At 42.4% G+C, this 14,371-nt stretch overlaps 1 protein-coding gene across 1 annotated transcript in view; it reads left to right on the top strand.

The window, feature by feature from the left end:
• cfap61 (cilia and flagella associated protein 61) overlaps positions 1-14,371 on the top strand; it is a 240,219-nt gene that overhangs the window by 157,184 nt on the left and 68,664 nt on the right. The window contains exon 22 of the mRNA XM_087990980.1: positions 4,748-5,075. Coding sequence (XP_087847106.1) covers positions 4,748-5,075 — 328 coding nt within the window. The remainder of the gene's footprint in view (positions 1-4,747; positions 5,076-14,371) is intronic.

The raw sequence follows: 14,371 nt of genomic DNA on the forward strand, positions 1-14,371 counted from the left end.
TGACAAATTTTTGGAGTCCTTTAAAGAAGAAACATTTGCCAAGGGCAAATGTAAACTGGTAGAAGTACTGCAAGGCACATAAAAGGTTATTATGGAAAATGAAAGCTTATGGTGTAGGGGATAACATATTGGTGTGAAGAGAAACTTAGCTAATTGGAATCAGAAAGTAAGAATAGATTTGCTGTTTTCTGATTGGCAAGATGTAGCAAATGATGTGCCACAGAGATCAATACTGGACCTCAACTTTTACAATTTAAATGAATGACTTGGATGAAGGGATTGAAAATATGGTTGTTAAACTTGATTGATTGATTTATTGTCACATGTGCCTAAGTACAATATAAAGCTTTGTTTGCGAGCAGCACACACAGATCATAGTAAGCAAGGACATACAGATTATATGGTGAAAACCCATTGGACAGAATGAGACATACAGGTTACACCGCACAGGACATGCACGAGGCAAGATCACCATTAACAAGATCAATATTATTTGAAGTTAGAGAGTCCATTCATCAGTCTAATAACAGCAGCTGTTCCTGAACCTGCTGGTGCATGTGTTCAAGCTTCTGTTTCTTCTGCCTGACAGAAGAGGTTGTTGGAGAGCATTACCAGATTGGGATGGGTATTTGATGATGTTGGCAGCCTTTCCACTGCAATGAAAGATGTAAATGGAGTCCATGGATGGGAGGTTAGCTTCCATGATGGTCTAAGGTGTACACACAACCATCTGTAGTTTCTTACATTCCTGGGCAGAGCTATTGCCATACAAGGCTGTTATGCACTTGGACAATATGCTTTCTATGATGTATCTGTAAGTATTGATGAGGATCCTTATGGACATGTCAAGTGTCCTGAACTGGCTGAGGAAGAAAAGACATTGTTGTGCCTTTTCAACCATTGTATCTACATTGGAAGTCCAGAACAGGTCATTGGTTATCATGACTCCTAGGAACTTGATCCTTTCAACCTTCTCAATCTCCACTCTGTTGATGGAGGGGGTTGGGGGATTGCGGGGGAGGGGTGTGTGTGTTCTCCTCCTTTCTTTGTGAAGTCAATGATCAGTTCTTTACTTTTGCTGACATTGAGAGAGAGGTTGTTCTCATTGCAGCACATAACCAAGTCTTCTATCTCCTTTCTGTACTCTGACTCATCGTTGTTTGATATCATCAGCAAACTTGCAGATGGTGTTCATTTAGACTTTGGCTACACAGTCATGGATGTAGAGGGAGCATGACAGGTGGCTGAGAATGCATCCTAGGGGAGACTGCAGTGTTGAGTGTTATTGTGAAGGATTTACAGTTGTCAATCTTCAGTGATTGCGGTCTATGGCTCAGGAGTCTGGGGATCCAGTTGTAGAGGTTGGAGCCACGACTACGTCTCAAAGTTTTGAGATCAGTCTGGAGGGAATAATGTATTGAAGGCAGAGCTGTAGTCGATGAGCAGGAGTCTGACGTAGGCGTCCTTGTTATCCAGATATTCCAGAAATGAGTGCAGGGCTAGGGAAATGTGGACCTGTTACATTGGTAAGCAAATTACAGGGGATCGAGTCAGGCTGGGAGACTAGAGTTGATGTGGGCCATGACCAGCCTTTCCAAGTTCTTCATGATTATGGAGATCAAAGCCACTGGGTGGTAGTCACGTTGCGAGTTAGGACACGTTGCGAGTGCTTTCTTAGATACTGGGATGATGGTGGTCTTTTTAAAGCAGGTGGGGACTTTGGCTCGTAGAAGAGAGAGGTTGAAGATGTCAGTGAATACCTCCACCAGCTGGCCTGCACAAGATCTAAGTGCACGGTCAGGGATTTCTTCTGGGTCCATCACTTTCCTTGGGTTGACACCCAGGAAGATCACTCTAAGGTCTGCAGTGGTGCTGAAAGCAACGGGTACATCAGGAGCTGTCAGGGCAGGTGACACCGTGCTGCTGGCATTCTGCTCGAACTGAGCGTAGAAAGCATTAAGCGCATCGGGGAGTGTTAGGTATTTGCCCACTATCTTGCTCTGTTTCATTTTGTATCCCATTATGTTATTTAACTTATTTATAATACAAAAATAGATAGGAACATAAGTTATGAAAAGGACATAAAATGGATATAGGTATGTTAAGTATCTACCTGTCAAACACCTTCAAAATCAGACATGTGATATAAGGCAAGTGAGTTAGAAGACTGCACAAATTTATCTAAATAGGTATAATGTGACTTTTTTTCAGAAACCTAGGTATAATCTGGGTGTGCTTCCAAGTCAAATATTCCAACCTGTAAGATCTTTTGAAAGCACAAGGAAGCTGGTAAAGGAGAATAAATAGCAATATTTATAAAATGCACCATTGCAATTCTAAAAATAATGATAAGATTAATAAGACAGCAGATTTTTAATTGGTAGATTTAAGAGACAAAAAAAGAATGTAAGGCTTTATTAGATGTTGTCTTCAGATCTCTTGATGTTAGTGATGTAGAAGAATGATATATAAACATGGAGACCAGGAAAGCATATAATAAGTGGTTACTAACAGAATGTCTTAATTTTTACAATAACTGCAAGATAGTAACTTAGCAATGGCATCGGATTTTCAAAATACATTTGGGACTTTTCTAAAGCAATATATTTTAGAGCCGACAAAAAGCAGGCCAGGCTTAATATAGTGATAAGTAATGAACCAGAATTAGTTAACAATCTAACCAGAATGGAACACTTTACAAATAATGATTACATTATAATTGTACACATTATTAGATTTGAGGAGGAGAGACAGAAGCAACCATGGTTTTCAACGTAGGGAAGGCAAATACTGAAGGGAGAGAAATGAATGGACAGTAATGACTTGGAAATTCCAAGTAGTGGCAATTAGATTGCCCTTTTTCCATTTTCTGTCTCTTGACCCACCTGCACTTTCCTGCCAGTCAAGAGCTTTGTTCCATTCTACGTAAAATGGCAGTTAAGTTGAACAGAATGTTGATATTAAACAGCATGCACTTCCTTATCAGATCATCCAATGTACTGGAAGTGGATATTAGCATTCATGATACTCTTCTTGGAGATGGTCTCTGACAGATGCAATGGATCCACTACAACCAACCGACTTCCAGTTACCTTGACTATAAATCCTCAGACCTTGCTTCCTATAAATACTCTATTCCATTCTTACAGTTCCTCATCTGTTCCGAAGATGGCTGCCTCCAAAATGTCCACCTTCTTCCTCAACTGAGGATTCTCCACCATCATGGTTGACAGGGCCCTCAGCTGCACTTCAACCATTACCCCCTCTCTTCCCTCCCACAACAGCAACAGCACTCCCACCAATATATACATCCAGTGGATCATTAGCCACCATTTCTGCCACCTCCAGTGGAATACTACCACCAACATATATTCCCATTCCCTGTCAGCCTTCTGCAGGGACTGTTCCTTCTGGGACACCTTGACCCACTCCTCCTCCACTTCTAACATTTCCCCACTTCCCCACATCGCCTTCCCATACAATCACAGAAGGAATAACACCTGCTTGTTTCTTTCCTCCTGCCTCATTATCCAAGACCCCAGGTGAAGCAATGATTTATCTGCATTTCACTCAATCTAATCTACTGTACTCGCTGCTCTTAATATGTTCTCCTGCACACTGGAGAGGTGAAACACAGATTGGGCAACCACTTTGCAGAACACCTACATTCTGTTCACAAAAATGACCCTGAGCTTCCAATTCTCTGCCATTTCAATACATCAGTGTGTTCCCTAGCCAACATTTCTGTCTCAGGCTTGCTGTAGTGCTCCAGCAAAGGTCAAGCGGGTAACCTGGAAGAACAACACCTCATTTCTCACTTGGGAATCCTGCAGCCTTTTAGACTCAGAATGCTTAGAATCATACAACATGGAAACAGACTCAATACAGAGTTCAATAATTTTAGGGCTTGAGCACCTTCTACCATGTCCTTATCCCAACCCCCATACACCCCTTTGTCATCACATGGGCCACTACCACAAACAACCTATCGTCAGCTACTAACGGTCTCCATCCACAGCTATTCACTCTCCCAGGTCACTGACCTTTACCCATTCCTTTGTCTGCCCAGTATTTTTTCTCTCTCTCTCAGACTTCCATCTCCACCTGTTGTTTCCTCCTCCTACCCCCAACCCCAACCCCAACCCCATCTTTAGCATATATAACCTACCTTTTTCTAGCTGCAATCAGTTCTGAAGTAGAAGCACTGGACTCAAAAAGTTAAGCCTGCTTTCCATCCACAGATGCTGCCAGACCTGCTGAGTTTTTCCAGCTTTTCTGTTTTTGTTGTTAAGTGGTATGTTGGGTCACTTAAGAGGACAATTAAAAGTCATTCACTTCAATATGTATATTTGTGCTGGTGGAGGTTGCACATGAGTAATCTGGTGGTAAATCCTTAGAATGCTCAGCCTCCTCTAAAGATTTCCTGGTATCCTCTCTCATTAGCCCCTCCTTCACCCTTGAAGGATTTCTCAAATATGAAGAAAACAGAGAATGGTTATTAATTCAGCTTGGTGCATATCATATTTCAGTTATTGCTAACATCAGTTTGGCAAGTGTCTGTTAATTGCCAAGTAGCAACATATTATCTAACATTGCCACCTGGATTCTGGCCATCCCCACCATTTCGTCATAGATGTAGTGTGTATTTCCTGTCAGTCTCTGGGCAATTCTTCTCAAACGAGGTCAAGGTGACTGCAAGTAAAGAGGTATATCTTTGATTCTCATTTTTTTTTCTCAACTTTTTCAGGCTTTCTTTAACTTTGACAAGAAGAAGGTAGATGTTGATGCATTCAGTGCCATCAATAAGGCATGCCTCGTCTTTGATGGAAAATTGGTAATTGACTCCACCTTCCATACCAATGATATAACAATCAGAGCTGCTGGATCATTAACTAAATATTCCCGTCGTTATTATGCCGACCAATGGTCTCATGAAAATTTTAATTCAAAAGAGGTTGGATTTCAGCTGGCTGCACTCATGCTGCATCTATTTGACCCGACTCTGGAGAAAATAACTAAGCCACCAGCAGAGTTAGATAAACTTCTCCCTACTTATTCTGGACCTAAAGCCAAAGGTATGTGGATGGAATGCATATGAACTTTGCTTCGGTCCTTGACCTCAGTATCAATGTCTGTTATTTACTTCAGGTAGTAAATATAAAAGCAACCCTTGCAAAACATCCACCAGCATTCATATGGTGATGCTAGATCTATTATCTAGGTATGAATTTTACCAGAATGTGGCTAGTGTGAACTTTGACAAATTTCTTAGGGTTTTTCTCTGTGAGCCTGAGCAAGATTTCTCACGTTATTGTCCAAAGCTTGCCTCATTAGACAGGAACACACCTCTAAAGCAGCCTTCTCATCCTATCTTCCACAGAGCTAGCTAGTCAAAGTCCATATGCTGTGCATGTGTAAATAGAGGGTGGCTTGGTGATGAGATACAAGTCTCCGGTGGTGTTATTTGCCTCATCCCATCTTAGAACCCTTTCTAAGGAAGTGCTACTTGCTCCCTAGTGCCCAATGTGCATTAGCAATGCAACCATTGTGCTATACTGTTCCCCAGTGAAGTCAGAATGATTGTGACAGTTGACGACCCCACCACTTGCAGTAGCCCATGTCCTGCAATGCACCACTGTCTCCTGTCCCTATAGATTTTTCAGTCTTCACAATTATTGTCCTCTCTGTATGCCCAATCCTCACAACTGACTTCCCCAACTTCTCTACCATAGCAGTCACCCTGCTAACCCCCACTTTCCTTTCACTGAACTGACCCCAGAACTGACTGTCGTGCATCTCCTGACTGACTCAGATGGGCATCTGACCAGATTTCCTGATCTGTGCACAGCTCCCCAACAGACTTGGATCCTACCAACACCACCCCTGCCACTAACCAGCCGCCACCCCCCCCCCCCCCCCCCCCCCCCCACACACACACACCCATTGAAGTGATAGAGGTTGATGCTCTGACGTACTGTGCTCGTCCCTTTAGCTGGAAACCTGTCCACGACGACCAGATATCCCAATCCAATCTAGTCCGACCTGCCAGCACCCGGCCCATATCGCTCCAAACCCTTCCTATCCAAATGCCTCTTAAATGTTGCAATTGTACCAGCCTCCACCACTTCCTCTGGCAGCTCATTCCATACACGTACCACCCTCTGTGTGAAAAAGTTGCCCCTTAGGTCGCTTTTATATCTTTCCCCTCTCACCCTAAACCTATGCCCTCTAGTTCTGGACTCCCCGATCCCAGGGAAAAGACTTTGTCTATTTATCCTATCCATGCCCATCATAATTTTGTAAACCTCTATAAGGTCACCCCTCAGCCTCCGATGCTCCAGGGAAAACAGACCCAGCCTGTTCAGCCTCTCCCTATAGCTCAAATCATCCAACCCTGGCAACATCCTTGTAAATCTTTTCTGAGCCCTTTCAAGTTTCGCAACATCTTTCCGATAGGAAAGAGACCAGAATTGCATGCAAGATTCCAACAGTGGCCTAACCAATGTCCTGTACAGCCGCAACATGACCTCCCAACTCCTGTAATCAATACTCTGAACAATAAAGGAAACCATACCAAACGCCTTCTTCACTATCCTATCTACCTGCGACTCCACTTTCAAGGAGCTACGAACCTGCACTCCAAGGTCCCTTCATTCAGCAACACTCCCTCTGACCTTACCATTAAGTGTATAAGTCCTGCTAAGATTTGCTTTCCCAAAATGCAGCACCTCGCATTTATCTGAATTAAACTCCATCTGCCACTTCTCAGCCCATTGGGCCATCTGGTCCAGATCCTGTTGTAATCTGAGGTAACCCTCTTCTCTGTCCACTACACCTCCAATTTTGGTGTCATCTGCAAACTTACTAACTGTATCTCTTATGCTCGCATCCAAATCATTTATGTATATGACAAAAAGTAGAGGACCCAGCACCGATCCTTGTGGCACGCCACTGATCACAGGCCTCCAGTCTGAAAAACAACCCTCCACCACTACCCTCTGTCTTCTACCTTTGAGCCAGTTCTTTATCCAAATGGCTAGTTCTCCCTGTATTCCATGAGATCTAACCTGGCTAATCAGTCTCCCTTGTCGAACACTTTACTGAAGTCCATATAGATCACATCTACTGCTCTGCCCTCGTCAATCTTCTTTGTTACTTCTTCAAAAAACTCTATCAAGTTTGAGAGACATGATTTCCCAAACACAAAGCCACGTTGACTATCCCTAATCAGTCCTTGCCTTTCCAAATACATAAACATCCTGTCCCTCAGGATTCCCTCCAACAACTTGCCCACCACTGAGGTCAGGCTCACCAGTCTATAGTTCCCTGGCTTGTCTTTACCATCTTTCTTAAACAGTGGCACCACGTTTGCCAACCTCCAGTCTTCCGGTACATCACCTGTGACTATCGATGATACAAATATCTCAGCAAGAGGCCCAGCAATCACTTCTGTAGCTTCCCACAGAGTTCTCGGATACACCTGATCAGGTCCTGGGGATTTATCCACCTTTAACCGTTTCAAGACATCCAGTACTTCCTCCTCTGTAATATGGACATTTTGCAAGATGTAACCATCTATTTCCCTACAGTCTATATCTTCCATATCCTTTTCCACAGTAAATACTGATGCAAAATATTCATTTAGTATCTCCCCCATTTTCTGTGGCTCCACAAAAGGTCGCCTTGCTGATCTTTGAGGGGCCCTATTCTCTCCCTAGTAACCCTTTTGACCTTAATATGTTTGCAAAAGCCCTTTGGATTCTCCTTAATTCTATTTGACAATGCTATCTCATGTCCTCTTTTTGCCCTCCTGATTTCCCTCTTAAGTATACACCTACTCCCTTTATACTCTTCTAAGGATTCATTCGATCTACCCTGTCTATACCTGACATATGCTTCCTTCTTTTTCTTAACCAAACCCTCAATTTCTTTAGTCATTGACCATTCCATATACCTACCAGCCTTCCCTTTCACCCTGACAAGAATATACGTTCTCTGGATTCTTGTTATGACATTTCTGAAGGCCTCCCATTTTCCAGCTGTCCCTTTACCTGCAAACATCTGCCTCCAATTAGCTTTCGAAAGTTCTTGCCTAATACCGTCAAAATTGGCCTTTCTCCAATTTAGAACTTTAACTTTTAGATCTGGTCTATCCTTTTCCATCACGATTTTAAAACGACTAGAATTATGGTCACTGGCCCCAAAGTGCTCCCCCACTGACGCCTTAGTCACCGGCCCTGCCTTATTTTCCAAGAGTAGATCAAGTTTTGCACTTTCTCTAGTAGGTCCATCCACATACTGAATCAGAAAATTGTCTTGTACGCACTTAAGAAATTCCTCTCCATCTATACCTTTAATGTTATGGCAGTCCCAGTCTATGTTTGGAAAGTTAAAATCCCCTGCCATAACTACCCTATTATTCTTACAGATAGCTGAGATCTCCTTACAAGTTTGTTTCCCAATTTCCCTCTGACTATTAGAGAGTCTATAATACAATCCCAATAAGGTGATCATCCCTTTCTTATTTCTCAGTTCCACTTAAATAATATGGGGAGAAAGTGAGTTCTGCAGATGCTGGAGATCAAAGTTGAAACTTTATTGCTGGAACAGCACAGCAGGTCAGGCAGCATCCAGGGAACAGGAGATTCGACGTTTCGGGCACAGGCCCTTCTTCAGGAATGAGTTGAAACTTTATTGCTGGAACAGCACAGCAGGTCAGGCAGCATCCAGGGAACAGGAGATTCGACGTTTCGGGCACAGCCCCTTCTTCAGGAATCATTCCTGAAGAAGGGCCTGTGCCTGAAACGTCGAATCTCCTGTTCCCTGGATGCTGCCTGACCTGCTGTGCTGTTCCAGCAATAAAGTTTCCACTTAAATAATATCCCTGGATGTATTCCCGAGAATATCCTCCCTCAGCACAGCTGTAATGCTATCCATTATCAAAAATGCCACTCTCCCTCCTCTCTTGCCTCCCTTTCTATCCTTCCTGTAGCATTTCTATCCTGGAACATTAAGCTGCCAGTGCTGCCCATCCCTGAGCCATGTTTCTGTAATTGCTATGATATCCCAGTCCCATGTTCCTAACCATGCCCTGAGTTCATCTGCCTTCCCTGCTAGACCCCTTGCATTGAAATAAATGCAGTTTAATTTATTAGTCCTACCTTGTCCCTGCCTGCCCTGATTCACTTCTGTTCTCAACTATATCAGTCTCAGATTGATCTCTTTCCTCACTATCTCCCTGGGTCCCACCCACCCACCTTACTAGTTTAAATCCTCCCAAGCAGTTCCAGCAAATTTCCCTGCCAGTATATTAGTCCCCTTCCAATTTAGGTGCAATCCGTACTTCTTGTACAGGTCACTTCTACCCCAAGAGATACCAATGATCCAAAAATGTGAATCCTTCTCCCATACACCAGCTCCTCAGCCATGCATTCATCTGCTCCATTCTCCTATTCCTGCCCTCACTAGCTCATAGCACTGGGAGTAATCCAGATATTACTAACCTTGAGGACCTCCTTTTTAAATTTCTGCCTAACTCTCTCTAATCTCCCTTCAGAATCTCAACCTTTTCCCTTCCTATATCGTTGGTTCCAATGTGGACAATGACCTCTTGCTGGCTGTTCTCCCTCGTGAGAAGATTCTGCACCCTCTCTGAGACATCCTTGATCCTGGCACCAGGAAATAACACACCATTCTGCTTTTTCTCTGCTGGCCACAGAAACGTCTGTCTGTATCTCGGACTACAGAATCCCCTAACACAATTGATCTCTTGGAAGCCGACGTACCCCTCGTTGCATTATAGCCAGTCTCAGGAAAATGAAGAAATACAAATTCAGAACAGTGAGCAACATTACTGTCACAAAGTTTGGCAGCACGGTGGCACAGTGGTTAGCACTGCTGCCTCACAGCGCCAGAGATCCGAGTTCAATTCCCAACTCAGGCGACTGACTGTGTGGAGTTTGCACATTCTCCCCGTGTCTGCGTGGGTTTCCTCCGGGTGCTCCGGTTTACTCCCACAGTCCAAAAGATGTGCAGGTCAGGTGAATTGGCCATGCTAAATTTCCCGTAGTGTTAGGTAAGGGGTAAATGTAGAGGTATGGGTGGGTTGCGCTTCGGCGGGGCGGTGTGGACTTGTTGGGCCGAAGGGCCTGTTTCCACACTGTAAGTAATCTAATCTAATCTCAGGCTAATTGAAAGCTGCAAGTGCTAGAGGAGAATCAGGTGGTTAGGGACTCCAAAGAGGTAGGAGCTGGAACTTTATCTGTGGAATACAGAGTTTGTGCCTGAATGTGATGTCATATGTGCTAGTAATTCCATGAGTTTATTTTTTCTTGTTTTGGCTAATGCATAATTTATGGTTTCTATTAAATACAGTTTTTTTCATTAATTCTTGTTTATTTTATGTTTACTTTGTTTGAACTGTTAAAGTAAAAATTATAAAAAGTGAAATTTTGTCCATCAGTTTTTCCCATTGGTATTGTTTGGTAAGTTCAGTTCTTTCAATTTATTATTCTCCATGGGATAACATTAATCATAAAGTAATTTACTTAAGAATATTTTGAACTAGAATTTGGTACCTTATCAGCTGAGAGAAATTCCAAGAATTACAAAGGTTATGAAGATAAGACAACTTCCTGATTTAACTCAACCAATTGACAAACACCTATAGCAGAATATGGGAAAAAATTAGTGACAGAATTTTTTTCAGTGCCAGATCACTATATTTTGATCCTGAATGCTACTTTTCTTGTGTTTTTCCTTAGTAATTGCACTAATGAGAGGGAATATTGCAAAATTGATTATTGTAATAGTTGCTACAGATAGAGGAAAAGAGCACTGCCAGTTAAATCCTTGCATCAGTTTGAAAATCTAACCATGACCTGCACTGTAGTAAATAAAATCTTTGCTTCAAACTAATCTTTAATCACGACAATAGTTCACACTTCAAGGTATTAGCTGGAAATGCATAACTTGTGCCTGTAGTTCTCTGTGAACATACTACATCTGGTCATCTCAGCCAATATAACACCTCATTAATATCCCATTCCAGTCACTCAGGCTTATCTTTTACATACTCAGCATCGTCAAATAGGATATTAGACTAAAACTGGCATAGCATTTGCTAAATCTACTGGTTCAGAATTCAAATTGGTGCACTTCAGCTCTTGTTAAAAAGAAAAGTGAAATGTTTTGATGTTATAACAAGTGTAATGTAATTAATGTGGTGCATTGATTTCAGGGTGCCTTAGTTCATTTTTTTATACGTGAACACTGAAACATTAAAATTGCATCGGGCCTTCTTAGGCCAGTCAGTTAAAAGATGAACACACAGAGTTCTATTGTATAGAGAGTAAATCATGGGCTGGCAACATAATTTAGGCCAATTCACTCCCTTTGCCTCCATAGAAATTTACCACTAATCCCATAACCAATGGTATAACAAGGTCTTAATTTCTTTAGTAGTAGAAGAAGCGACCAATATCTTCTAACATTTGATGCCTAATTTGTACTACCCTCGACAAGTGAAAGAAATCTATAAAATTATTTTAAATATTAAATTTTACTCTACTTAGTACTTTTAAGGTGAAATTTTCTCAGCTCCTGGTATGGTATTTGCAAGAATATTGGGGAAAAAAGGGTGAGATTGACAGTAAGGCGATTCTCAATACTGAGAGCAAAAAAATCCATTGGCCAGATAGGAATCTCACGAGTAAGAGGCCTATTTGCATCCATGTGCATGGATTAACATGTAATTATTAGTTAATCTCACATAATTTATAAGCAGTTTCCCATTCTCCCACCAGCCAGATAGAAACTAGACAGAGAGAATTTGTATACCCAGTGAATCCAGCCTGCTTATCAGGTTCTCCATCATGGACAGTAGTCACCAAGATTTAAGGGTGTGCGCCATGGGCACACTCCAAGATCCTTAGCCAACACCCCAACCCTCGAGTGCTTTTCGATCCACTTACATTACAGTTCTGCACCTCAATGCTGCATTTGGAACACACAGGTGCTTTTCATTGGAATGCTGCTGCTAGGACACTTTGTGTATGGGGGACAAGTGTCCAACTCTTGGACTGAACCAGTGTGCAACTTAGGCATTCTCACTTGCACTCTTAGTGCTCACATTCTTTACAGTCCTACAAACCTACCTTTTCCTGCTTTGTCTTTTTGCAGTTTGCCCCATCAGCCAGAGCTTAATGATTTACAGTACTCAGTGTCCACTTGCATTTTAGCACAGATACATGATCAGACAGCTTGTCAGGCTTGCCAACTGTAATCATTCAAGAAGTTTGACATGTTGCTATCAATATCAAAATCAAACCCGCACATACACAGCAAGCATTTGGAATGTGCTTTAACCAAATCGACTTCTCAAAGTCTAAAGCAAGTAGCCCTATGTTAAGTCAGGAGATCCTAGCACAGCAAGCTAGGATCAGTTCAGAGTTTAGACGCGATCACTTGGCCACTTGGATTGAACAGGATCAGTGTGTCCATACACCTACTGTCCAGGGAGTGGTCCATGGTCAGCCCCCTGGATTCCATGCAACTGGTCCAGGGAGTCATGGTAACCCAGTTGATGAGTTGTACTTGAAGCTGTCAGAGGTCTGATCAGTCATCATTTTGAGGTGTTCACCCAAGTTGGTCAAGGGGGTTGGCGATAGTCAGTCCTGGGTCCCTTCACTAAAAGTCAAGGGGGGTTATTGGAGAACCGCAGCTGAGGAACTCAATTGTTGGGATTGGAGGCAGTTTGCTTGCATGTAGAGGGTAAACATTTATGAATGAAGGAAACACCAACTTATGTGATAGATATAGATGGAAAGGATAATGCTGTTCAGGAGGCAGCTTCATCAACAGTCAGCACCACCCTAGCTTCAATGGGGGACAGTGCACTATTATGTCTAGCAGGATGACACGATGTGGCTGATCTCAGGGGGTAATGTGTGGAGGTGAATGGTTAAGTAAATGGATTGTGTGGGAATTTGGGGAACATCAACTTAATGGATTTTATGGGGAGGGCTACCGAGAAGAGGATTTTGAGGGGTCACATAGACTGAGAGGATGACTGTGGGACTCAACACATGAAATGCAACCATCATTCCTTTTCATCGTGATACTAATGATGTGTGTGCAATGGATTTGAAAGTGGCTGACACCACTCCGCATAGCGGTGTGTTTTCATTCTGTGAGGCAGTGAGTTTCACTTTTCTACAATATAAGGCCTTTCAAAGGGTAGCAGCATTATACAGATACATAACAATTGAAAGACATTTGTGAGCACTAAATGCTGTATGTGAACTTTAGGCATTTATTTACTGCATGAAGTCTGCATCCTGGCCCTAAACTCTCTTGACCACATCTTGCAAAGTCAAAACTCAACCGTCACTGTACAAGCATTGTATGGTGATCGAGAAAGATTACCTATTTGCCAAACTAGCAAGCAACATACAAGGTCCCATAATCTGCACCTGGTGTGGGGATGTTGAGGGAAAACAGACCTCCTCTGCACCACCCCATCCATTTGGATCTCCAGGTCCCTGTCAGCCAAGTGCGGTGCTAATTTCCCTCTTTCAGCATGTCTGGGACAATTCACACAAATTGAGTAGGGCAGGTCGAGACTGGTAATAATTGGCCTGGTGCACTACTACATTTCAAATATGATGCTGAAGCTGGGAATCCAGGAAATTCCCAGTGGTGGTGAGTGCTTCTGCCTGTGGCGAAAGGAAGATATGATGAATAGTTCACCATAAGGACAAGGTGTATAGGTATTGAGGCAAACTTTGGAAATTAGAGTGAGAAATCAGGTGAGGCCTCACAGAGAAAAAACTCTCCATGAAGCTTGACTAAATTAACGCATACTTGATTTCTATAAAAGTCAGCCTGTAGTTTTACTTTGGTGTAGTGTTGTAAACTTGTTTAAGAAAGGGTTATTTTACACCTCTGTCATACTAATTTGAGTCAGATATTCATCAAGGCTTTGTCACAAAATCATTCCTGCAGAATCTTAATAGATCAGTATTAAAAAGCTAATACGCATAGACTGGGACTGCCATAGTGTTAAGGGTTTAGATCGAGAGGAATTTGTTAAGTGTGTACAAGACAATTTTCTGATTCAGTATGTGGATATACCTACTATAGAAGGTGCAAAACTTGACCTACTCTTGGGAGATAAGGCAGGACAGGTGTCAGTAAGGAAGCACTTTGGGGCCAGTGACCATAATTCTATTAGATTTAAAATAATGATGGAAAAGGATAGACCAGATCTAAAAGTTAAAGTTCTAAATTAGAGAAAGGCCAATTTTGACAGTATTCGGCAAGAACTTTCGAAAGCTGATAGGGGACAGATATTTGCACGTAAAGGGACGGC

This window comes from Chiloscyllium plagiosum, unplaced genomic scaffold (assembly GCF_037043375.1).
Source record: "Chiloscyllium plagiosum isolate Xiang-an unplaced genomic scaffold, Cpla_swu_hap1 HiC_scaffold_10, whole genome shotgun sequence".
NCBI lineage: Eukaryota > Metazoa > Chordata > Chondrichthyes > Orectolobiformes > Hemiscylliidae > Chiloscyllium > Chiloscyllium plagiosum.